The 24,076-nt window shown below is 42.6% G+C and overlaps 2 protein-coding genes across 7 annotated transcripts in view; one reads left to right on the forward strand and one right to left on the reverse strand.

Annotated features, from left to right (window-relative positions):
• Positions 1–952: 952 nt before the first annotated feature.
• Positions 953–6,339, forward strand: mfsd4b (major facilitator superfamily domain containing 4B). 2 transcript variants are annotated; one of them, XM_044169773.1, is made up of 4 exons: positions 953–1,099; positions 2,722–2,890; positions 3,170–3,286; positions 4,195–6,339. In XM_044169773.1, the coding sequence occupies exons 2-4, from the start codon at positions 2,725–2,727 to the stop codon at positions 5,514–5,516; spliced, it is 1,605 nt and encodes a 534-aa protein (XP_044025708.1). In that variant the 5' UTR covers positions 953–1,099; positions 2,722–2,724; the 3' UTR covers positions 5,517–6,339. The 2 variants fall into 2 exon arrangements, with proteins under 2 accessions (XP_044025708.1, XP_044025707.1); XM_044169772.1 differs by having other exon boundaries at positions 967–1,542.
• rev3l (REV3 like, DNA directed polymerase zeta catalytic subunit) overlaps positions 6,260–24,076 on the reverse strand; it is a 98,279-nt gene continuing 80,462 nt past the window's right edge. For 4 of the 5 annotated variants that reach the window (XM_044169771.1, XM_044169770.1, XM_044169769.1 and 1 more), the window contains exons 20-32: positions 23,263–23,381; positions 22,178–22,296; positions 21,871–22,012; positions 19,916–20,160; positions 18,282–18,390; positions 16,987–17,193; positions 16,452–16,561; positions 15,107–15,221; positions 14,802–14,939; positions 14,194–14,384; positions 13,299–13,545; positions 12,522–12,734; positions 6,260–7,426 (exon numbers count right to left, since the gene is read on the reverse strand). In XM_044169771.1, coding sequence (XP_044025706.1) covers positions 7,286–7,426; positions 12,522–12,734; positions 13,299–13,545; positions 14,194–14,384; positions 14,802–14,939; positions 15,107–15,221; positions 16,452–16,561; positions 16,987–17,193; positions 18,282–18,390; positions 19,916–20,160; positions 21,871–22,012; positions 22,178–22,296; positions 23,263–23,381 — 2,096 coding nt within the window. In that variant the 3' untranslated portion in view covers positions 6,260–7,285. Of the gene's footprint in view, positions 7,427–8,492; positions 8,623–12,521; positions 12,735–13,298; positions 13,546–14,193; positions 14,385–14,801; positions 14,940–15,106; positions 15,222–16,451; positions 16,562–16,986; positions 17,194–18,281; positions 18,391–19,915; positions 20,161–21,870; positions 22,013–22,177; positions 22,297–23,262; positions 23,382–24,076 lie in introns of all 5 variants that reach the window. The other variant, XR_006374991.1, reaches the window with a different exon arrangement.

Genomic DNA, 24,076 nt, shown 5'->3' on the forward strand with positions numbered 1-24,076 from the left:
GTTGCTCTACTTCAACATGCACGTGCACTAATGCATCACTACCAATAATCCAAGGATATAATAATAATAATCCCCTACAATGTAGTACTGACAGGGGTCATTCTCCATTTATTACTTTGGTGGTGAAGAAATGACCATTGCCACTTCCATTAGCAAACATGTAATTGTATGCATTTGCTAATAAGTACATGATATTAAAATGTACTTATATATCAAAAGTACTTGATCATGACCTCATATCTTCATGATGTTTTTATGAGGTATAAACACATCTCCAACTGAGTGATAGCTGCAGTCACACTGGCATCTCTGGATGCCAGATCTGGTTATGACACTATATTGTCCTCCTCACACTAGAGGCCGCCATTTCCTCTCAGTGCTAACCTGGCGGCTGCTACTTCCTGACGACATTTCTTTTTACTCGTCAGCTTTAGAGAAAAAAGAAGCAAAGAGGTCTTACTCTGCTCTGAGTTCAGGATACTAAGGACGTCAACGACCATCTGACGTTACTAGGAAGACTTTGTGGCACGTGGCATCCTGTCGCAGATATTATTGTTCTGTTAAAATAGTGACAAGTACATTAAAATGAGTCCAAATTACCTCCAACCGGAAATGATTGATATTGGCCAACATGCACGGTCAGGGCTGGACGGGTGGAGCTGTGCGTGGACGTGCCGTGTTGGTGTTATCTCAGATTTACTGTAGTCATGAGCTGTTTTGAGGTATGGGGAATGCTCAAAAAGAGCGGGAAACACTGTAGCTAAATCCACCAATATAATAAGAAATAGCCTACAGTCCAACAAAGAGCAAGTCATGCCTGCTGCAGTTTATTTATGACTGATTCATAAATAAAAATGAGTGTGTGTTATATATATATATATATATATATGGTCCTGCCAACGAGTTGAACGGGATATCGTCCCATGTTCTTCGCGTTATTCGGAAGATGGGTCACTTTTATACAACGAGTGAGCCTTGTTGTGAATAGACGATCTTTGCAAACATCCAGCAGCCATACTTGATTCGCGGGTCGCGTATGGAGGGACTCCGCGGCTGCAGCAGTGGAACCCCGCCGTCAGCGCCTCGGAACCGTTAACAGGTTAAGATGACTGACTTCATTTGAACGATTTAGCCCCGAGAAAGCTGCAAACGGGAAGTGCAAACACGGGAAGACTCAAACTGCTATCAGTTGTCTGTCGCCCGTTAACGGCATTCTGACAGCTCGACATCACCGCCAGCAGTCGTAGTAATACATTGACAGGTATGTCTTCGCCCGCCTCACGAGACACCGTCGGTAAAAAGAAGCACGTCCGTTTCGCCAGAATGGAGGACGACGAAGACAACGACGACCAGGAGGAGGACACCCTGTTTGACAAGAGGAAGGACGCCGGGAGAGGGCTGAAGAGTGCGCTGAAGGCGGTCAAGAGGACGACGAGACCGGGATGCGATGACCGGGTGGAGGTGGTCGGAGGAAGGAGGGGAAATGGAACGTGCGGGCGCTGGGTGGTCACCCTCCTGCTCTGTGCATCTTTCCTGGGCTTGGTAAATCCCGCAGCTGTCGCAGGCCCTCTCTTCATGAACTGGGACTGATAGCGCTCATGACAGTTGGGATAGGAAATGTAGGGAGCGAAGCTGATTCTGCTGCTCTGTTATCAGGTGGTATAATAAACACCTGCTTAGCTCAAGGAATCTAATCTGGTTAAAGAGAATTTGAACCTTCAGTTATTTTCTGGTTTTAGGCGTGTTGCCTGTATTATAGGCCTACCACAGTTACATGTTTCCCTCAAAGTATACAGTTAAGTTTAAGCACGTTCTTTCTGATGGGCCCTCTGCTGTGTCATGTGGATTACCTGTATCCACTCTGTCATTGGTTGTTACAAAGGTACAACGGAAAGGCGCATAAATGAAAAAGCTGGTCAGTGACACCTTTGTAAATGAGCTAGGCTTACTACTCCATAAGAGTCAAATGATCAGCCAACAGTAGGCCAGTTGTAATGTGCAGTCAGTAAGATATCCAGTCTGCTAAAGTGAATGCCGCAGTATCCTGCACAGGCAGGATTTACATAGTTGTAAAACTTGCTCTTCGAGCGAATTATCCGCCTCAGATTACCAAACCCATCAACAAACACCTGAGTGTCTGCTTACTTCTGGAACATCAACGTTTCGTCCTCCATTTACACTGGGGAAATTAAATACACAGCCTTTGTTATAACAGCAACACCCTGGTTCACTTTCATTCAGTTACAAAACATGGAAGTAAAGAAGCTGGCCCAGAAGGAAACTTATCACTGAAAAAGAAAACTGTCATCGCACTTTTTCTATCGCATAAGTAGTCCAACGTGGTTACCATGCCGTTAAATAGACATTTCCCGTAGTATAAAACATTGACAGTAAAAATCAGATTTCATTGTCAGTCCTTCAGAACGAGGAGAAGAGATGTTACTTTCTCTCTCAACAGTAGCTTTAATTGACCAGAATGCAATGCAGCCAGACGGCGTGTTGCATTTAGCATAGCATTGCTGTCGCTCTGCACCTACACATGTAACTTGAAAATTCAGGCAGTGTGGTTAATTTAGGTAGTTATTTGAAAAGGGTGGAGGGATGAGTGCGCGAGAGCAGGTACACCAACAAACAGTAATTATAACATAACTAACTTGAATAACTCGTGCACCAAACATCACAAATCTCATTGGAACTCATGCTGATCTCTTGTTTTTCTAGGGGATGAGTATCTCTGTTCTTGGCCCCACGTTCGAGGACCTGGCTATGAACGTGAAGAAGAACATCAGCAACATTTCTTACATCTTCGTCGGTCGCTCTGCGGGCTACATCGGCGGGTCCCTCTTAGGAGGCATTCTCTTCGACTGCATGAACCCCCATCTCCTGCTAGGTGACCCGTAATCCACATGTAGCTGTTGTAGAAGTTGTACGGTCAGATTTTCAGGCTGTGGTTGGATGCCCAAGTGGTGTAATAAAAGGGGGAGTAAGATGAGGGATTTCTATCTTGTGGTCAGTCCTCCAACGAGGAGGTGTATGTCTTGACCTGTGGTCACCCCCGTCTCAGGTGTCCTAGGTCTGCACATCCACTAGGTTTACATCACAGTTTCTTCTGACTCTTTACGCCTGTTCTTCGAAAATAAAAATGTTTTCTTTCCGTTTATCTGTCCAGGGTTTTCTGTGCTGATCACGTCGTTTGGAATGTGTGCTATCCCTTTCTGTAAGCAGGCTCTGCTCCTCACCGGGCTCATGTCCAGCATTGGGATGTCTATGGGTGTTCTGGATACAGGTACGACAACACTTAATACATAAGTAAATAGGACAAGGGTCACTTACCCACTGTGAAAACGTATAGAGGTTCAGTATTAGCCTATTTAATGAGGATTTACTGTATATATGGAGCATCAAAGGTATTCATAATTCATTTCCTCAATTTACTAAAGATTCTACACACACAGTACAACCTCACACTTCACTTATTGTGGCTAATTAGAGCTGTTTTCAGCTTGGGACTTTAATCGATGTGTTCTGATCTTTCCCGTTAGCTTTGTTGCACGCGTTAGGCCGGGACGTCTTGCTCCTTTGTGATTTTTAATAGATCTTTTTCATAACAGACATTTTGGCATGGCGTATAGCAGGAAAACCACAAGTGTAATTGATAACATTAAAAACAACTGCATTCCATTTAGGTGAGCTAGTTCCAGGGTCACTGTCATGGCTTACTGGGACACTTGATGGAATTGAGCCATCGTTAAAGAAATTAGTTTCACCTGTGCTAGTCCTGCTGTGACAAGTCAAAATGTCTTCCTTGAAAAAGGCCTATTGTAGTATGTGGAGTTTGGTGACTTCAGCAAACTTTCCTGTAATTGAAAACACCTTGGTGTTGGCATGCAGGGCCTTACATTGGTTCGCTCAAATTATTGAATTACGTCCACTGCCAGCGAGCCTTGGGGTTAATGATTTAAGATATATAGCTATAATTAGTGTTTTTGTAACACGACACACCGTGTCATCTTTGCTGCTCCTTAAACATATTTTATGAAATAACAAGATGTATCACCCAAATTATTGCTTACAGGTTCAGGAAATGTGATGTCACTGCGGGACACTGACATGCAGTGGCTCACACAGTGTCTCCATGATAAATGTTACTGATGGTTTATTCTGTCATCAATGTTTTTCTCTTCTTTCCGTCAGGCGGTAATGTCCTCATACTGAACACATGGGGTGAGCAGGCGGGTCCTCACATGCAGGCTCTGCACTTCAGCTTCGCAGCCGGGGCCTTTGTGTCTCCGATCATAGCCAAGCTGCTGTTTGGGCCTGACGGGAACAGCAGCACAGGAATCATAGCAGCCAACTCCACGCCTCCTGTCACCGCAGAACAAATCACCAAAAGCCCCGACGCTCGCGCAGTCATCAGCTACGTCCAGAGCAGGAGCAGCACCCTCAAGTCCATGTGGGCCTACGTTGTGATCGGCTCTTTTGTCTTTATCATCTCCTTCCTCTTCTTCATCCTCTACTCTCGCAGGAGCATGTCACATGACAAAGCCCGCACCTTGTCAGGAAAGCCCCTGGTGGCCAAACATCACATGGCTCTTGTTGTCCTGCTCTTCCTCTTCTTCTTTGCTTACGTAGGCGCTGAGGTAGCATACGGCTCCTTCATCTTCACCTTCGCCAAGGACTACGCCCACATGCATCAGTCTCAGGCAGCTGGGCTCAACTCGTTGTTCTGGGCGACGTTTGCTGCCTGCAGGGGGTTGGCCATCTTCTTTGCAGCCTGCATGCACCCTGGCACCATGATCCTGCTCAGCCTGGTGGGCTCCACTGTGTCCTCTCTGCTTCTCTGCCTCTTCAGCAGGGAGAAGGTGGCCCTGTGGCTTTGCACTGGTCTGTACGGGGCTTCCATGGCCACCACGTTCCCCAGCGGCATCTCCTGGGTGGAGCAGTACACCACAGTGACAGGCCACACGGCAGCAGTCTTCGTGGTGGGTGCAGCACTGGGTGAGATGGTGCTGCCTGCTCTTGTAGGCTTCCTGCTGGGGAAGTTCCAGGACCACCCCCTGCTCATGTACCTGTCACTCATCACCGCCACCTTCACCTCCATCCTCTTCCCAGTCATGTACAAGCTGGCCTCGGCCCCCAGCGGCCAGAGCAGGAAACCCCACACCAGGGGCCGGCCTGACGCCGATGACAGTGAGTATCGTCAGGCGCTGCTGGACTCAGGAGCCAATGACGAGGAGGAGGAGGAGGAGGAGGAGGAGGAGCAGGACGAGGCTGATCAGTGGAACGACGCAGACTTTGAGGTCATCGAAATGGATGATACGGCAAGTCTCATCAGTTCACCCAGCAAGGCTGCCTCTCCTCCTGATGTCACTGGCCTAACAGGGAGCTCTGCTGCCTCCAGCACCCAGGTGCCAGAGCCTGCAGGTGGAGCCCCTTTCTCAGACACCATCTCCCTGGCAGGAGACTCCCCCAGACACAAACTACTGCTCTCTCTGGACAGAGAAAAGAGAGACTGACACCTGCTCCTGTGACTCCTAAGTGCTGTTGATGTCTCACTAAACACTAGAAGAGCCATGCCTTCAACATATGTGTCCATTTGTTGTCCAGAACCTGAAAACTCCAATATTTATGAAGAGTTCTGATGACTTACTGTGCAGTGAAGGCAACGCTGACTACTGACCGAAACCTGTGCAGCTTATAAACGGCCCATGCAGTGTGTCGACTGAAGGTTTTGGTTTTGCAGACTCATCAGCATCTTTTAAAGCTTTTGGACCCGTCCTGGATGACCAAGGATCAGATTTTGAACTGTATTGCTACACTACAGATTGTTATAAATAATATAATGTCATTGATTCTCTACACAGAGAGGACTTCTGTTCTCTAGCCTTCCCTGACCTAGCGAACAGAAGTCCCGGGGCTGGTAGAATTCAGTGCCTTGCTCGAGGACATGTGAGCAGAGTGGATGAGTTGAACCGGGGACGGTCACCCTCTTCATCACGCCACCCTCCTGCCACGAAACAGATTTTTGAAAATGTAATTTAATTTTGCACTATTGGAGCGATTTCATCAACAGCAGGAAATGTGTATGATGGTAGTTGTAAGATTTGAATGAAGAATAATTTTTTTTGGTGCACTTTTGTAAAGATCAGATTTTTGATTTGTTCTTGTCATGAACTGTAATGTGTCATGTGGCTCTAAATCACGTGTTGTCACTGTGATTCATATGGATTCTTTGAAACTCAATCATTGACAGAAGGCATTTTAATACATTGACTTTTTATTATATCAATCTCAAACCTCAACCCACAGCAATGTCCATTAAAAACAAACCAAAAAACACCTCCTTCATCATTATTATTTTTTTACATTTATACAAATACACAGATCCTGTGTACGGCTGTATGGGGAATTGAAGATTGGATCTCGATGTGGTTTGATGACAGGTTTATTTTGCACAGAAAATTGGAAACGTACACAAAACCATATATGCACAAGGAAATAATAGATGCTTCATGACAAAATATCAAAATACAGTATTGCAACAGTCCCAGATTTTTTTTTAAACTGAAATGGTTTCCAGTTTCCACGCTCTGTAGAAGGAGTATGAAGTGTCAAATCTGCCAAAATGGACATCAATATAATCGAGGTTAAAGGAAACATGAAAAGTGGCATCCTTTAACAGAATGCATAAAAACAGATTTGATCGCATTCATGGCCGGAGCTTTAGTTTTTTTAAATGCTAATGCACAGTGAGATTATAGATGGAGCTATACAGGAACTATTTACAAAAAGACTGCAGTCGATATAAAAATGAAGAGAAGTCAATTAGTGGTTTGAATGTAGTTTATCTTGAGATTTGTAAGGAGCTCCTTAAAAACCAATGACTTCAAACTGCTACAGCACATACAGGATACAGCTCATCCTTGACTGGACTGCACTCCGTTTCATGATAGACGGTCTGTCGGTGTGTCACCAAAGACATCAGCTTCACTCAGCCCATAGCAGCTCATGGAGATGGCAGCAAACAAGCTTGGAGACAAACACAAGCTCGAGGAGGGAGGGGGCACTCCCCACAGGAGGCTCGAACCGGACAGTCTGCACACGCAGAGAAATACTTAATAACTAATAACAGTTACAAGACAGAATGAAACCCGAACAGGGTTCAATCAAAGCACCATTTAAACTATTACAACTGAATGGTCAATGAAACACTGGGGGTGGGGGGATGGGGGTGGGGGGGCGATTAGCACCAAATCAACGGGGAGCTCTGGGGTTCAGGAGCCAATCAGAACTGCTCCAGCAGCTGTCGGAGGTAGGGGGCCTTGGAGAGCTGTCTGTTGACCCGGGACAGCTTGTAGAGGACAGGACAGTCCAGGGACACACAGGGCACCTGCCGCTCTGCACAGCCGCTACAGTTCCTACAGATCTGGACACACACACACACACACACACACACGAGAGCTGGATGACCACAGTAATATTACACTCTTGAGGCTACGCTGCATTTGACATGTTCTTTATTTACACTGTAGAAAAGCTGAGGAACGAGCGGAGTCTGTGAGATCTGAGAAGTATTTGATTATCTAAAACCACACTGCCCTTCCAGATAAGAGGGAAATCACAGCTGCAGTGGTGCTTTATCTATATGACTATCAGAACACATGGAGACTGGGTCAAAAGGAGAAAGAACATAAGAAAGATAAGCTGCAGCTGGTGCAGATATCAGAAAATTCATTAAATCTGAGAACACATTTTTTTCTGATATTTTAAATAATTATCACAAACCTTGTGTTCTTTTTAAAACTATTAACTCAAGCCAGTCATCTTGTCTTGATGTTTCTTTAGAAACCTGTGAAAAATTCCTCCACTTTTATTGACAAGATTGTGATCATCACATCACACATCTCACCCCTTCTTACGACCCATCTATCACTGTCCATGCACGGTTGTTTTTAACCAGTTTGAGTCGGTGTCTCTGGAAATTATTGATCACATTAAACTTTCAGCACCCACAGGTGGTGTACCCCCTCACCTTTTTAAAAGAGACTATTGGATCTAACATCCAAATAATTTGAAACAGCAGTCTCACCTCAGGTGTTGTACCGGCAAGATTTAAGCATGCAGTAGTGCAACCGTTGATGAAGAAATCCAACCTAGACACCTCAGTCCTTTCCAACTTTAGAACAATTTCTAAATTCCCATTAGTTTCAAAAATCTTAGAGAAAGCTGTACTTTTGCAATTGCAATCATTTGTAGACACACATGGCATATTTGAGATGTTCCAGTCTGGTTTTAAAGCCCTTCACTGCAATGAATCTGCACTGTTACAAATTTTTAACAACCTTTTATTAACTACTGACTCTGGGGATTCTGCCATTCTTATGCTTTTAGATCTCTCAGCTGCATTTACACAGTAGACCATAACATCCTCATCTCACGCCTGGAGCTCTGTCAGCATTTAAGGTACTGCTCTGGAGTGGTTTAAATCTTACTTGTGCGACACAGGTTTTTCTGTCAGCCTCAGTCACTGTGTATCCTCCTCAGCGCCTCTCCCTTGTGGAGTTCCCCAGGGCTCTATCCTCGCGCCAATCCTCTTTTCCCTTTTTATGCTCCCCTTAGGGTCTATGTTTTAGAAATCACAGCATCTCATTCCACTGTTATATAGTTGATACACAAATTTACCTGATGCAAACTTGTGAAAAGCACTGTTGGATTGTCTCAAGGACATCAAAGCTTGGATGGCATTATATTTTTTACACTTTAAAGAGAGTAACAGATTTTAAATTGGACAAGCAGACAAATACAGTAATTAAATGGAGCTTTTTCAAACTGAGGTTGTTATCTACGGAGCCTCCTAAAGGTCATGGCGAGAATATTTGAGTACTACTTTTGCATTCCCTCAATATTTTGCATTACCTCGCAATATTTTATGTTCACTCTCAATATGTTTTGCATTCCCTCGCAATAAAGTTTTGCGTTCTCTCGCAATACTTTTCTTCCATCCCTTCTGAGCCGTATGTCTATTTGGAATGGAAGGTATTGTGAGATTCTCAAGTGAATGCATTTAGCATTGTTTATGGACACCTCACCTCATCACTATGTGCATAGCAAAGAAGTTAGCAGATAAAACATTATCAAACTTCTGTGTAGGAGCTGTATATATAAGGAACATCAATTACTGCTCCACATTTACAGTAACAGGCCTTCTACCAAAACCTGTTTCAGCATTGAAAGTTACTTTAATTTGTTTTGTGCAAAGAACGGAGGACCCTGTGCAAAAACGCAAAAAGCTTTCCAACTTGCGTTGGTCTGCATTCCTGATGTATCCCTGCAGTGGTTCAGTGTTGTCTGTCAAAGTAAAATTCAATGAGCTGTTTTCCGTTGCGCTGGGAGCAGCTGAGCAGAAATAGACATATGGCTTAGAAGGAATGGAAGATTGTATTGCGAGGTAACGCAAAATTTATTATGAGAGAAGACAAAATATTGCAAGGTAACAAAACATATTTTGAGGGAATGCAAAAGTGGTCTTCAAAAAAATTCTTGCCGTGACCTTTAGGGGGCTCCGTAGTCATCCAAGGTCAAGTGTTTTTTATCACTTAGTTATTTTGAAAGGGTTATACATTTTGACCTGACTACTGCAATGCCCTTTATGTTGGTATTAGTCAGGCCTCCCTTTCACGCTTACAGTTGGTCCAGAATGCTGCAGCTCTCCTTTTAACAGGAACACGTAAGCAAGAGCACATCTCCCTGTATGTTTTAGGATGGATTTTAAGATTTTATCTATAAATAATTAAATGGGCTAGCTCCATCCTATCTTGCTGACCTACAAACTCACATCCCATCAAGGTCACTCAGGTCAGCTGACCATTTACTCCTCATCATCCCAAGAACAAGGCTGAAGCACAGAGGTAATCATGCTTTTGCAGTTGCAGCCCCCAGACTGTATGTCAGGCTAGGCCCTACACCGCCTGTTTTTAAAACACATTTTTACTCTCTGGCGTTTAATTCACTATGAGAGTAGCCCTTTTATATTACTGTCCTAGTCTTTTAAACGGGTTGTTTTACGTTTTAATGGTTTGCTTTTATGACTTTTGTATTTTATTGTGTTGTTTTTATGGTTTTTGCTATTGTACAGCACTTGGTCAACTGTTGTTTAGTGGCATCTAGCGGTGAAATTGCAGTTTGTAACCATTAGCATACCACTCGCATCACCGTCTCCTTCCGGGTGTATAGGAGAAACTATGGTGGCAGCGAGAAACTCGAACGGCCCTATCTAGAGCTAGTGTTTGGTTTGTCCATTCTGGGCTACTGTAGAAACATGGCGGTGCAACCTGCAACCTCTGTGGAAGGGGACCCGCTCCCTGTGTTGATATAAACAGCTTATTCCAAGGTAATGAAAACACAACGATTCTTATTTTCAGGTGATTATACACTAATGAAAACTTATAAATATTATATTCCATTTCTGCTCCTCCTGAATGTTACACACTGGACTTTTAAATGTGCTTTAAAATAAAGTTAGATTGGATTGGATTTGATATGAGTTACATAATTTAAATTTTCCCTGAAACATTTTGCCTAAAATAATTTCCAATGTTCAAAAGATACCATAATCACATTCTGGGTTATTCAATAATGAATTCACAATCCGAAATTGATAAATACAGATGCAAATAATGAATAAATAATATAGACACTCTCTGCCAGTAGAAATAATTCCTGTGCCTCTGAGCAGGACACAGTACACAGTATAAATGCAGAATGCAGCTTGTTATTCATGAGCAGGTGTTCATTAAATAGGAAACAGGCTGCTACTCTGGCAGTGATAACTGTGTGCCTTTATTAGTATTAGCACAGTGCACGTATGCAGACACAAACGCCATCAAAAGTCTCTACAGCCGTTAAAGCCGACTGATGGCTCATCCGTCATCAGAAACGGACGCTGCTTCAGTCTCATTTCTCTAAAAACATATTTCCTCGTGTCTTCTCTCCTTGCATGGAAGCAAGGAAAAGACGCAAGTGAGGCTTGGGATGTACCCATAGAAATGCTGAAAGAAGCAAGCAGGCAGAGGTACTAGGTACAGTATTTTGTTTCTCAAAATTTTGACTTTTTCCTATCAAATCTTGCATATAGGGCTGGACAGTAATTCAATATCATTTATTGATTTTGAGTGGAATCGTATTGTAATGATCTTATTGTGTTATCGTCTTCACACAAATTGTTGTTAAAGTAAGTGAAATTTTTACTGTATGTGTGTGAGTTTGTCTGATGTAATATACATCAGTGGAACATGGTTCATTGCACTGAACAATTGATTTCAACCATATGGCCCAGCCCTACATGCATGCATTTGTTTTAACACTTAAAGTCCCCTTCCGCAAATATGTTTTGCTTGTTGTTACTTGACTTTGAGGTTTGAGCATCACTGTGCAGAATGATGTATGTGTATGAGTTTGTTTTCACATTCATCTGATGAAGAGGGAAAGTTTCTCTGTGCTCACTTTAAATCTCAGTTAAACACATGGATGTATGAGATGATTTTGTGACATCCCAACTACCGTAAATTCTGAAATAGTGGCTGTGGCCTTTAATTACCTCAACTGCAGATGCTACCACACCTTTATTTGAAGAAGGCTTATATTAGAGACAGGACTTTCTTTCTAATTCCTTATGTTTGATAAGTATATTTGGTCATATTTTCGTGTGAAGCCTACTTGATTTTTGATCTGCTCCTGTTTGCCCTGTTATTTTTGTTGCTGCATTATGCTGTTAATGCAAACTCCACACTTGCTGTATCCACTTCATATTAAAAGCCCTCTAGCATTTCAGTGGACAGAATCCCTTAATATCATTTCAATAACATTTGCAGGACCATGTTGTGGAAAATTCAGTGACTTGCACGGTTCCCATATGGTACTTCTAATGTAGCTATTGCCATCTTGTGGCACTTGTATGTTACTACAAAATATAGTTTGGCTGGGACATTAACACGCATACACCTGCAGTGACCGAAATGTGACAATAACACTTTAGATGAGTAATCCAGCACAACAACAAGTGCTGAAAATAGCATGATTATATGTTGACTTTATTAAATAAAAGCGATGGAATGGTATGCACCTGTATTTAAGACCTGGCTTTTATTTGAGAAAATACGGTAGTTTGAAAGCAAGTCATGCAACTTAAGTGTGACGTGGAAGCCTGAAACCGACAGTGCACATGCACTGAGTGGACTTCTTATGTCCAGCAGTTTAACTTTTGAAATGAATAATAGTGGCATATTCATAGATTCTGGATTTTTACATGAGGAGGAAGGATAGGATATCATTGTAAGAATGTTTAGGTTATTATTTCTAGGTAATTGAACTTTTCTGTGGAAAAAACACATTGGACAAATTATTATTCAAGGCATAAGTACTTTTATGTCTTAAAACATGTCTGGAGGTAGAAACCAAACTATTATTCTGCTGAGTTCTCACCCAGCTCCAGTCCTCCTCGAGGAGGTGACCCTGTCTCTCACCTTGAGCAGCTGGTCTTGCTGACTCTCCCACTGTCTCATGTCCTGGTAGAGTGTAACTGCGACTCGCTGGGGCTCGGCGCGGCACCGTGAGCACACACCGAGCTGGGTCAGCTCGTCACACACGGGGCAATGAAGCGTGGTGAAGTACTGGGAAATGGTTCCCTTCCTCCCCACTTCCTCACCTACTGCCGAGGAGCAGGACGCTTTCTGGATCTGTGTGCAGAGACAAGGGAATTATACATGACAATTCTTCAAATGGATGACAATCCCCTTGAGTCCAGCCTTATGACTAAAAAGTTGGATTAACACTGCTTTTAGCTCTACCAGCAGATGGCATGTGTGCTCTGTCTGAGTAGAACTTGACTGCAGTTTGATGAGTCTCATTCGATCCTCAGCAGGAGGCACAGGAGAGGTTTTCTCTTCATCCTTTGTTCTCTCACCAATAAATACACTGAATGAAAAGACCTTATGAAAGTCTGGTTTTATTTTGACAGAAAGGGAAACAACAGAACACTACGCTGTCTCTCTGACTTCAACAGTAAGCTTACTAAGTCACTTATCAATCAGACATAGATGGTAATTAATAAGGAATTAATTCTCCAAACTCAAGCCCATTCAGATTTTTCTGTGTCTTTATTATGCTCCTTTTGCTTTCTTCTTTTATACTGAAGGTTTATGTGTGGGTTATATAGTGAGTGAATTATTATCATCACTCAGCTGCATTGCTTCTAAATGGCTCATTTCCTGACGTGAAATGTAAACTCTTTTTCGTCTCACCCTGGGGAGCTCCTGGTACCAGCTGAACACGTCCACTCCGATCAGCTGAAACATGCGGGCCAGTGGTGGCAGGATCTGCTTGGTGATATAGTAGGTGGCATTGAGGCGGAGGCTGTGGTCCTGCAGCACTTCCATGGGCCGACGCACCAGCTGGATGAGGGGCACGCCAGGGACCCCATACACGACCACATAGGGCACCCTCTCGCCCACACGCGGCTCCAGGCGACGGTCGTACGCCATCATACGCCTGAGACGAACAAAAAACTTGACAAACCTGATCATAACTGTTGGACCTCAGAGAGCTTTGTGTTTGACCTGTGTTCTAATGTAGCTCTTCTAGTATAAAATATTGTAAATTCTACAGTAAATGACTCATATAATTCAGATAAAAGCCAATTAATTAAAATAGTTTACTAAATACTAAACAATTTATGATAAATTCAACATCATCAAGAATCAACCCAACTGATAAAAACACGAGGTAAACTGTACTAGAGCTCATGAATGAGGTGGAATATTTCCGTCTGAAATCAGAATTTTTTTTTCCACCTATTAGGAGCTGGGTTGCCTAGCAACAGTCTCAGGTACTGTACATGCAGGCTAGTGCAGCCAGACAATGAGCACTGTGGGGAAGGAGTAATTGGATTCACACTGACTACTGTAACTGTAGCTGACAGCAAGCTCTTTCTCGCTCTCCTGCTCACACACACACACACACACACACACACACACACACACACACAGTCTACAAGCAAACATATTCATCCAAGTGAAGCTAAGGATTTCCTCTATCTTTTGGTGCGGTATTTCTCCGCATGTGGCTTTTCTGCAAATGTCCACTGACAATGTGCTGTCACACACACACACACACACACACACACACACACACACACACCTGGTGAGCTCCAGGGCAGGCACGCAGGCTCCGGGCCGGTACGAGCCGCTGCCCCGGTACTCCTTGGCGAAGGTCAGGTCCTGCATGCTGGCCCGGCCGTCTAGAACCTTCAAACACTGACGCTGCACGAAGTGCTTCACCTGGCTGATGTCCCGAGTCTCAAACAGCAGCTTAATGGAACGCTCCAGAATCTGTGGAAAACACATATTCATGACAAGACAGATGAGAGGAGAGGATAAACAACGGAGAATGAAGATAGAAAATGGCCCAACAGAGATGAAGTGGTTCCAATAAAGTGGGATTCATATTAAATATAACAAAAGCACAAATACAAGAGTAACTTGCTGTTTAATCCCATGATATATAATATGAGTACAGGAAATGGCTGTGTATGACTCACTGAGCCTAAATGGCAGAATTAACACTGGGACATTTCAGTGTCTGGACACAAAACCAGCCATGTCCCTGAGCATGCAGGGCCCTTTCCCCTGATTGCCACGTGCAAAGCAGCCTGAGTAAACGAGAGCGGGAAGAAAGCTGGCGTGGCTGTGATTGGTGTAGAGCACAGGGAAACGGGGGAGGGAGGATGGGGTGGGTTTGCCTGTTACCTTGGAAACAGCGGGGCAGCTGTCGCGGCGCACAGTCTCAATCCCTTTGGCGTCAAACACAGGCTCCTTTTGGTCAAGGCTCTCGTACATGTAGCCCACATAGCGCTTCTTTGTCTGCAGCACGCAGGGCAGGTACACCTGGGAACACACACACACACACACACAGATCAATCATTACCTCTAAATGTGTCTAAATGGATGGAGAAAGAAAAGTGCACAGACATTACAGAGAGGCTGCTGTCTTTGTATGTGTCTATGTGTGTGCGCACACGGACGCTGTATGTGTGTGTGTCGGGAAGCACTACCTTCTCAAACTTGAGTTTGACTGGCTTGGGGTTGGTTGCAGTCACTGCCTCAGCGATCTCGTTGCCGATCTTGAAGGCCTGCTCTTTGGTTGCTCCCTTCAGCAAAACAAACATGCTGCAAAACACACACAGATACAAACAGCAGCACTCACTACTACAGTCCATCTATGCTGTATGTCATCATTTCCTCAGTCAGATCCTACAGAGTATTAAGATAAACTTAGGTGATCTGTCGGTGCTCAAAAGGTTCATCAGCTGGAGTGCCCTTGTGGCACTTACTGCCATCTCTATTGTTGGCTGTCAAATAAAAGGCATAAAAAAATACCCCCAAAAATACCGTACATTTCAAAAGTTTATCAGCTGAGGAAAGTCAACCAACTTCTTGTTCAGGGTCAGTATTTATCAAGCATCTCTTTTTGGAATCGGACTATAAGTTAAACTAAACTCAGCAGTGCTGTGCCTGAACGCATCCTGGGTAGACACTAATGGAGGACTGAAGCGGAATGAAGCCTGAAAGTAGGACCAAATGTGTGTCACTGAGAATTTCCTACTGATTCCCTTCTGAGACACTTGATAAATACAGGCTCAGATCTCCTTTTTGGTTGACTGCTTAAAGCTAGGGTAGGTGTTGTTGGAGAAACTGGCAAGAGACAGCTAGATTTTGAAAGTATCCAACAGAAAAAATCCCACCCCCTCCCTTCAGACCCCCTCCAAAGCCACTCCCCCAAAACACATTTTCATGCGCACTGAGTGTACAGGCAGAGTGCGCGCAGGTAGGCAGGTAGGTAGATAGGCAGGTAGGCCAGCTAATCATTTCATTGGGGCCGAATAAAATGATTGGATGGGCCTGCGAAAATAACAGATACAGAATCCCCCTTGAAAAAAGGGCAAAAGAGACAAAAGGTTGATTCCTGCAGTTTAAAACTTCACAGTTCTTATAATTGAAACACTAGAGGAACAAAAACTCTCCAAATCATTGCTTGGAAAATACAGTAGTTGCAGGCTTTTTGCTACTGTGAATTAATCAGTGCCTTTCAGCTAGTTGTCAAAACAATAAAACATGTAATTTGATTGTTGAAAATGAGCTCTGTCAGAATGCAGAACAGGTGCTATCAGAGGCTCTCACATCATCAGAAAATAGTGACACTTCAACAGAGCTGCAGCAAACAGGAATCATTAAAGTGTGTCAGTTGTAGCTTTAGGCTGACATGAGTGTGTATCAGTTATTATGAGCATGTATAACTTGTATTCCTGCCTGACCTGCTGCTGCTGCTTTGATGATGGAACAGTGACTGTATGGATTTCCAAAGATGGGACACGGAGAAAAGTACTAGTAACGGCTTACCTGTCGGTGTCTCCATACACAACACGCGCTCCCCATTTCTTAGTGTCATTGACCAGCTTGATGGCTCTCTCCAGGGTCTCTCTGGCTTTGTGGACGATGCTGTCTCCAACCTGGAAACCACAGGTGAGATGTTAATGAACAAACACTGCCATACAAGATTTGAGAGATATTGGTGCAATGGTTCTGCAGAAATGTCTGTTTCACACAGATTAACTTCAGCATTTTTTCCCCAGGAAACCATGGTCCAGATCATTCGAGATTTGCAAGAACACTAGAAATGAAATATTTCCCATGTGGTGTCACATCCATTCCACTTCTCCAAAAGAACCACAGATGGCTTTAAATATGGTGATATTTGGAATTTGAAAACATAACCCACACAAAGCTGCCGTCCTAGTTTTTGCTGTCTTCACTTTTTCCACTGAATTCTCTAAATCCAAAAATGGCAGAATTTGGTAGACTGGAGACTATGTAAGCCTTCCTCTTCCTCACAGTCACAGAGCAGACAGCTGATAGTAACCTTTGATGAGCTTACCTCCACACTGGGCATGCGTCCAGAATAGTTGGCGGCAGTGTAGCCGAAGGTGACGTTGGCGATGAGCTTGAGTCCGAGCTGCCGTGCGTCCAGCAGCCTCATCAAGGCCTTGTCCTGCTTGTAGGTTTTCATCGACTGCTTCACCATGATCCTTGTGTTCAGGATTTCCTCCAGCATGTTGGGCAGGACCCCTTTACGCACTGAGGACTGGACACAAACAACATGTGTACAAAAAAGGATACATCTAGCAAACAAAGCAGTTCTATAAGAGGACAACAAAACTTTATGGCCCCACAAACTGTCTTCACAGAGAATGATATTTAATGAACTGAAACAGATGTATCTACTACAGACTAATTCTCAGCACATTTTGAGAATGTAGTGTGTTCACACTGGTAAAGTAACAAAATTACATAAACACAAAACAATCAGTCAGTATGCCTACTACAAAACACTTGATTTTTTGAGTGTGCTGTTGTTGACAATATTGTCCCACAAAAGGTGCTACTCACAAAACATTCAAATAAATTGCAGATGGTAGTGAAACTGCTCCAGGGAGAGGTAAACTACAAGTATTACATCTTAAGAAAAACATTTTGCTTTATCTTTGTAAAGTTTGGCAGCGACACTCTAAAGTCGCAGTTTGACTGACGTCCAATGTTGCCAGTATTGTATCAATTCTGTGAGTATAAAACGGTAAGGTATCTTGATTTCTTGTATACTAACTGCAAAAACAGTGTAATATAAAGGTTACTATATAATACATACTGTATACAGTTAGTGTGTAGTACAGATTTAGGATGCAACAGAGCTGTCCACAAACAAAACTAAACTAATAATAGCCAGCTTCAGCAACATCGGGCTACTTTTTGCCAAAATCCAGCTACAAAGAAAAAATCTGATCCAGACAAAACCTGATTTCCTTCTGTGCCTTTTAATAACCTCATTACACATCAGTGTTCACTGTGTTGTGGCCGTGTGTGTGTGTGTGTGTGTGTGTGTGTGTGTGTGTGTGTGTGTGTGTGTGTGTGTGTGTGTTTTGTGTGTTATGTAATGAGACTGCGGGACTGGAGCCAGGGAGTGTGGAGCAATGAGTGAATGAATGAAAGGAAGTAGAGCATGAAGTGGGCTTTCTATAGACGTGCTTAGCCTTCACAACAGCTAATGACCCTTAATAAGCCTGCACTGCTGGAGGACTCAGAGAGATGATTCATACTCGGGCCAAGTGTTCTTCCAGGACAACCTTAAGTGCTCGGTGAAATCTCGTCAGAGTGGAGGGTCAGAGGGTGCTGTACCTTGACGAAGGCGATGCCGTTGGGTGACACGGTGATGTCATTGCGGAGCTGGTAGAGGACCTCAGGAGGAACCCGCAGGGAGGTGCAGCCGAACTTAAACTCATCAGGCCTGAAACAGACATACATGTATAAACGTCATTCAAGAGAAGAAACTATCATCCTTTTTCAGTACACTCAGAGTAATGTCTGGTGTAACACAGTGCTGATGAGTTTGCAACCTTCTCCTCTCACATGTTGCTGCCTCTTTGTGGCAGAAAGTTGTGTGAGACCCTGAACTTTAGAGCAACAGGTTTTACCACACTGTACAGGTTGAAGGTAAAAGCCAAACGGCCAAACAGCCAAACCCCTGCTACTGCAGCTTTGGCATTGGCTGTTGATCCATTAACACCACCTGTGGATTAGGTCAAATCTGGAAATAAAATTAGTCGATGGATGGGACTATAACCAGGATAAAAAGACTGCAACTAATGATTATTTTCATTATATAACAATTGATTAATCTATTTATTATTTTTTCAACTAATAGTTTATAATTATATAGTCCTGTGATTCGCCACGTTGGGGTCGGAACCCCTACAAGGGGTCAATAAAACATAAAAAAAATAAATAAATAAAAATCAGGGTCACAGGATGATTTCATGGATAGGAAATAGGGAAAAACATTGTTCTGCTACACAAATTTATATAAATGTTTTTTGACTAATCTACTTTTTTGTGAATTAGTAGATAGTTTTACTTCTTAAGTCCTCTGACAGTTATTCCAAGGAAACAATGTGGCAAGTTTAGAAGGGGAAATCCTGTTATGAGGGATCACAAGTAGACCCTGCTTTATTTTACAAAAGTAAAATAACAGTCTGTAATATGTCTGAAAATTCCAATTACCACGATGAGTGTGCTTCAGCAAATGCTGGTTTAGTTTTAAATAAAACCAGCATATGTTAAATCTGAACTCAGTCAGTGCAAATATCTATTGGTCAGTCAACTAAAGACCACTTCTTACAAAACCACCACATCTAACATGTTGTGAGGCTCTTACAGTAATAATTCAGATTTTATATATGAATGTAGCAAGACTAAAAAAAGCTGATGAGCAGTACAATCCTTAAATGTAAAATAACTGTATTGTATAAAATGGTTATAAATTAATCAAACATAGGTACTGGAAAAATAAACTAGCATTGAATCTAAGGTACTGCAGTTGATTTGGATGTTCTGAAATTCCCACCTACACCCCAAACTAATTTGCCACTTTCTACTCTGCTGAGAATGAAGAGCATGAAGCCAGTGTATGTCTGCCAGGAACTACTCTTTTTTTCTTTTACCTTGGAGTAGTAGAAATATGCATGTTGGAAAGCAGTGTTCATGGCTCCTGCTGTTGCTATGCAACTACAGTAATACTGCTGAAAATGTTTTAAATATATCCTAACTTGCAGCGCTCACTGCTCTGAGCTGTGAACAACACGCAGAGCTCTCAGCGTGTCTGTTCGATTAAAAATAATGAGAGAAGGAAGGCATCACTAGAAGGAGACTTTCCTGGCAGACATGCAACCTAAGCAAGTTTGTTGTAGAAAAGGTTTCCGTCCTAAGCAAGTTTGAGTACACGCTGTTGGTTTGTGGACTTGTCATGTCCTTACGTTCCCTGGCTGTCCACGTGGCCGAGGCAGGTGGAGTAGCAGTAGTTGTACGCAATGACGATGGAGGGATAGAGCGACTGAAAGTCCAGTACAATCACTGAGTTACTGTAGAAGCGCGACTCAGGCTCCATCACCAGAGGAATGCACTGCGGCGCCCTCTGCTGGGCTCGCTGCTGGATGCTGGGTGTCACAGGGATGTAGTTCAATGGCTTGGCCACACGTAGCATCATGGACTCAACGCGGTACTGTAGGGACAAAAAGGAAGATGAACATTTTAGCAAAGTATTGTAATTATAAACTTAAAACTATTTCTAATTTCTTTAATTTCTTATCTTCTTTATTTACACTATGCTTAAGTAACTTTGATACGCTATCCATTTATTTAGTTAATTGATCTATTTATTTATGCATTTGTAAAACAGCCACACACTGCTACATCTAAGGGCTGCTGTTCTAGTTAACAAAAAGAATGATGTATGGACAGTAATGATAAAATACTATTTATAATAATATGAAATATTAGAACGCTGTAGGGCAAAACGCTGTGAGTTAGTTAATAAGCTGTCAGATGGCACTGGTAAAGCCTGATTGCACATTAACATCTGTCAAGCAGTAACCTAAATGTTGACTAAACATGTATCTGATACACTGAAATAACAGCTGAAGCCTTCTAAATTTGGCACACCTTTATTTTTCAGGAGCTACTTGATCCAAATACTGAAGGTCCTGGTACAAAATGATACATTTGATAAGCTTAAATTATAGATATGATTTGGAGGAAAGTTTAACTGGGAGAATGCAACTCCTGTAATTGACAAAGTGACAAAATCTGCTAGAAAGAAGACCCATTAGTCTGTTGGAGTTGTTGGAATCCACTCAGTCCACTCGTGGTTGTACAGAGCGTTACAGAGTGGAGGTTCTTCACTCACAAAAGATCGTTGAGCGAGTACAGATACTGGCTGCAGAGAGCACTTTAACCAGACAACACACAAGCTTGTGCTGTTGAGCCTGCTGGCTGTCATTAAGAACACTAGCAGGCTGAGGTGGACAAAACACAATAAAGTACAGTAATAAAAAGGATTGGATTTTGACCGGCTTTACAGTATTTTAGCTGATACTGATGCTTTAAAATATGCCTTGATACCAATCCTTAGGATTGGCTTGGGACATCCCTAATAACAAGACCAAGAGCACACAGCTGTGCTAGTGGCTCCGTAAGGCTGTAATTAATGGTGCTTTGAGCTAAAGGCTAAAATGAGCATGCTCACAATGACAATGCTAACATGCTGATGTTAAGCAGGTATAATGTTTACCATGCTCAGCATCTTAGTTTAGCCTGTTAGCATGCTAACATTAGCTAATTAGCACCAACAACAAAGTGCAGCTGAGGCTAAAGGGAATGTCACTAGTTTAATAAACTAAAGTATTGGACAAATTGAAATTTGACCTGATGGTAGCACTAGGTGAAAATTCAAGGGATCACCCAAGTTATTATAATTCATCCTGTGGGGAACATGAATGTCTGATCCAAATTTCATTGCAATCCATCCAATAGGTGTTGAGTTATTTCACACAAAACCACAAATGTCAAACTCATGGTCAAAGTCAGGGGATCACCAAAGTCATTAAGATAAATCCTCTGGAAACCATGAATGTCTATACAAAATTTCATGGCAATCCATCAATTACTTGTTGATATTTCAGTCTGGACCAAAATGGTGGACCGACTGACAGATGATTGATTAGTGCAGTTTTAAGCAGCTTTATCATAACAATGAAACATAACTATATATTTGCTAATGGGATCCTTTCAACTCTCCCTGATCAACAATACCAGTACATGGGCCAGAGTTATCAGTGTAACTATTTGTAACCCTCTGATAGCTTTAAGGCTACAGCACAGACAACTGTGGAGCAATCAGAGTGTCCAAAATATGTGATGTGTGTGTTGGTACCTGTGATCCTCGGGTCAGAACATGAAAGAACTGAATCCCAAACACTCTGGCCAGCTCGCTGGTTCTGCCGATGATGTCATGCTGCTGAAGAAGCTGCATGGTGCCGCGCACACGGCTCACATAGTGGTCCACCATCTTCCACCTAACACACAAACACATCAGCATGATCATTAAAATACAGTGTTTTTATTGGCCAGATCAATCTGTTTCATACACTTTTTAACGTATATGTAGTAGGCTATTCATATATGCGTTAACCTTAAAATGTTCACATTTCTGATGAAGTGTGTTTGGTATTGGCACAAACCTGTAGAGATCGGTGCTGTGGTCAAACCAGTCAGACAGTGTGCGGGGGCTATACACAGGGAAGCGCTGGTGGAGTACATGGAAGGCTACGTTCTCAAAAGTGTAGTTGTTCAACGTCACCTGGAGGAAAAAATTAAAACAATATTTTAGACCATTTCCTCAAGGTAGCTCCTCCCTAACTTTTATAGAACTTCATCAAGCCACTCCGACTTTGACTTCTTTGTTGACGTTGTCAATCAAATCCAAAGGTTCTGAAGGGGTGAACAGAGCCATTTAATACAATAATCGGTGAAAGCAGGTGGAAAATAGTATGTAGTATACTCCTACAAAATGTACAATTTGTAAAACGCCCCGACTTTCCTTGTCTAAAACATGATACTAAATCTTTTTTTGACAGTGGTTCCTAACGTTTTTGGCTTGTGACCCCTTAAAATAATCACAGGTTATGGCTTTTGTGTGAACATGAGTTGTGAACAGTTTGACCAAAGAGTCATTTTTTCCATCTTGGACAGTTTCATTTGAAGGATTTTTAGACGGTATCCAGCATTTTACAAGAAAAAAAAGTAAAAAAACAAACAAACAATTATATACTTATATCCTTTTATTTATTTTTATGTCCCTTTGAGGGGTCCCAAAGCCCCAGTTGGGAACCACTGTTTTGTGGTATTCAACAAATCCCATGACTCCTGGGATTGCAGGATAAGAAATCAATGAGAGAAAATATTTCTGAAGATTTATAAAATGCCCCTGACATTAGGTGAAATTTAGCAAACTCAATGGATGACGTGATGGATGAGGCAATGTAAAAGAAGTTAAAACTAATTTTAGTGGAACATGTTGCGTGTTTATTTGCCAATATGTAATGATTTTATTTCATAGTTCAATAAAAAGACTAAATAATAATATAAACAAAAATCAAGTGGCACCAATGCCCTCTGCAGCAGAAAAAAAATCTAACAGTGGCGAGAATCCTGCCTGAAAGGCTAGAGGAATAAGAGAAAGTAGGTTAACAAGCTAAATCTTTGAGTGTTGATGGCTGACAACAGCTTGTGTGGGAGGGGGTGGAGGTCATGCTGGGACACCTGCCTCAGTCTTCATCACCCTCCACAGGTTTAGGGTGATGCGTCCGATGATGTTGATCTCAGTCATGGTGTCGGCTCCGTACTCATCCCTGTCTGCAGCAAAGTGATTCTCTTTGGAGTCACCTGAGGACACGCACAGAGCCAGACAGACAGCCAATTACAGAGGAGGAGGGGAGCCGCCAGAGGGTCTCCATTCAGCTACTACTACTACTACACACACACACACTTTCTTTTAACCTGGATTTAATGGTTTCCTTCAGGCTGGCATAAGGGATTGCTCAAAAACAAACACTTGCTAGAGAAGAAAATAAAAGCCCACTCACACACCTTCAGTCTGATAGGACTTCCTGACTTTCAGCAGCCACACTCCAACTGTCAGATTGAATAATCGACTGATAATTACTTCAGCAAAATCCTGCACATGTGTAATATGCAGCTGTGATGTGCCCTGATGTGTGTGAAATAATCGACCACCAGCTGGTTTACTGTGTGGAACATGGCAGAGTGAGCTCTGCTGTTGCATGCTGTTCACAAAGTAATGGAAAGCTCAGCAAATAACTTTTTCTCATATAAAACTATATACACAGGTAAGTTAGGTACTGTGGGTATTGTAGTTACCTGGTCCTATCTTGCAAAAATCTGTGGGATTCTATTTAACCTGGAAGTCTCTACTTTTGAAGTTGACATATTTGATGCTCCTCTACCACATATCTCTGCTTTCTTTGGAGTCCAGTAGGTATGGTGTCAGACCACAGGACTGCTTAGCTTAAATCACTGCCACTTAAAAGGGGGAAAAATAACCTCTGATTCTAAGGATA

Source organism: Siniperca chuatsi, linkage group LG16 (genome assembly GCF_020085105.1).
Source record: "Siniperca chuatsi isolate FFG_IHB_CAS linkage group LG16, ASM2008510v1, whole genome shotgun sequence".
In the NCBI taxonomy this organism is placed as follows: Eukaryota; Metazoa; Chordata; class Actinopteri; order Centrarchiformes; family Sinipercidae; genus Siniperca; species Siniperca chuatsi.

What these genes read in the sequence shown, in the direction of transcription:
- mfsd4b (XM_044169772.1), top strand. Translation starts at nt 1,264, where the DNA reads ATGTCTTCGCCCGCCTCACGAGACACCGTCGGTAAAAAGAAGCACGTC. An exon ending in GAACCCCCATCTCCTGCTAG is followed by an intron (nt 2,891 to 3,169) that starts GTGACCCGTAAT and finishes TTATCTGTCCAG; the next exon opens with GGTTTTCTGTGCTGATCACG. An exon ending in TATGGGTGTTCTGGATACAG is followed by an intron (nt 3,287 to 4,194) that starts GTACGACAACAC and finishes TCTTTCCGTCAG; the next exon opens with GCGGTAATGTCCTCATACTG.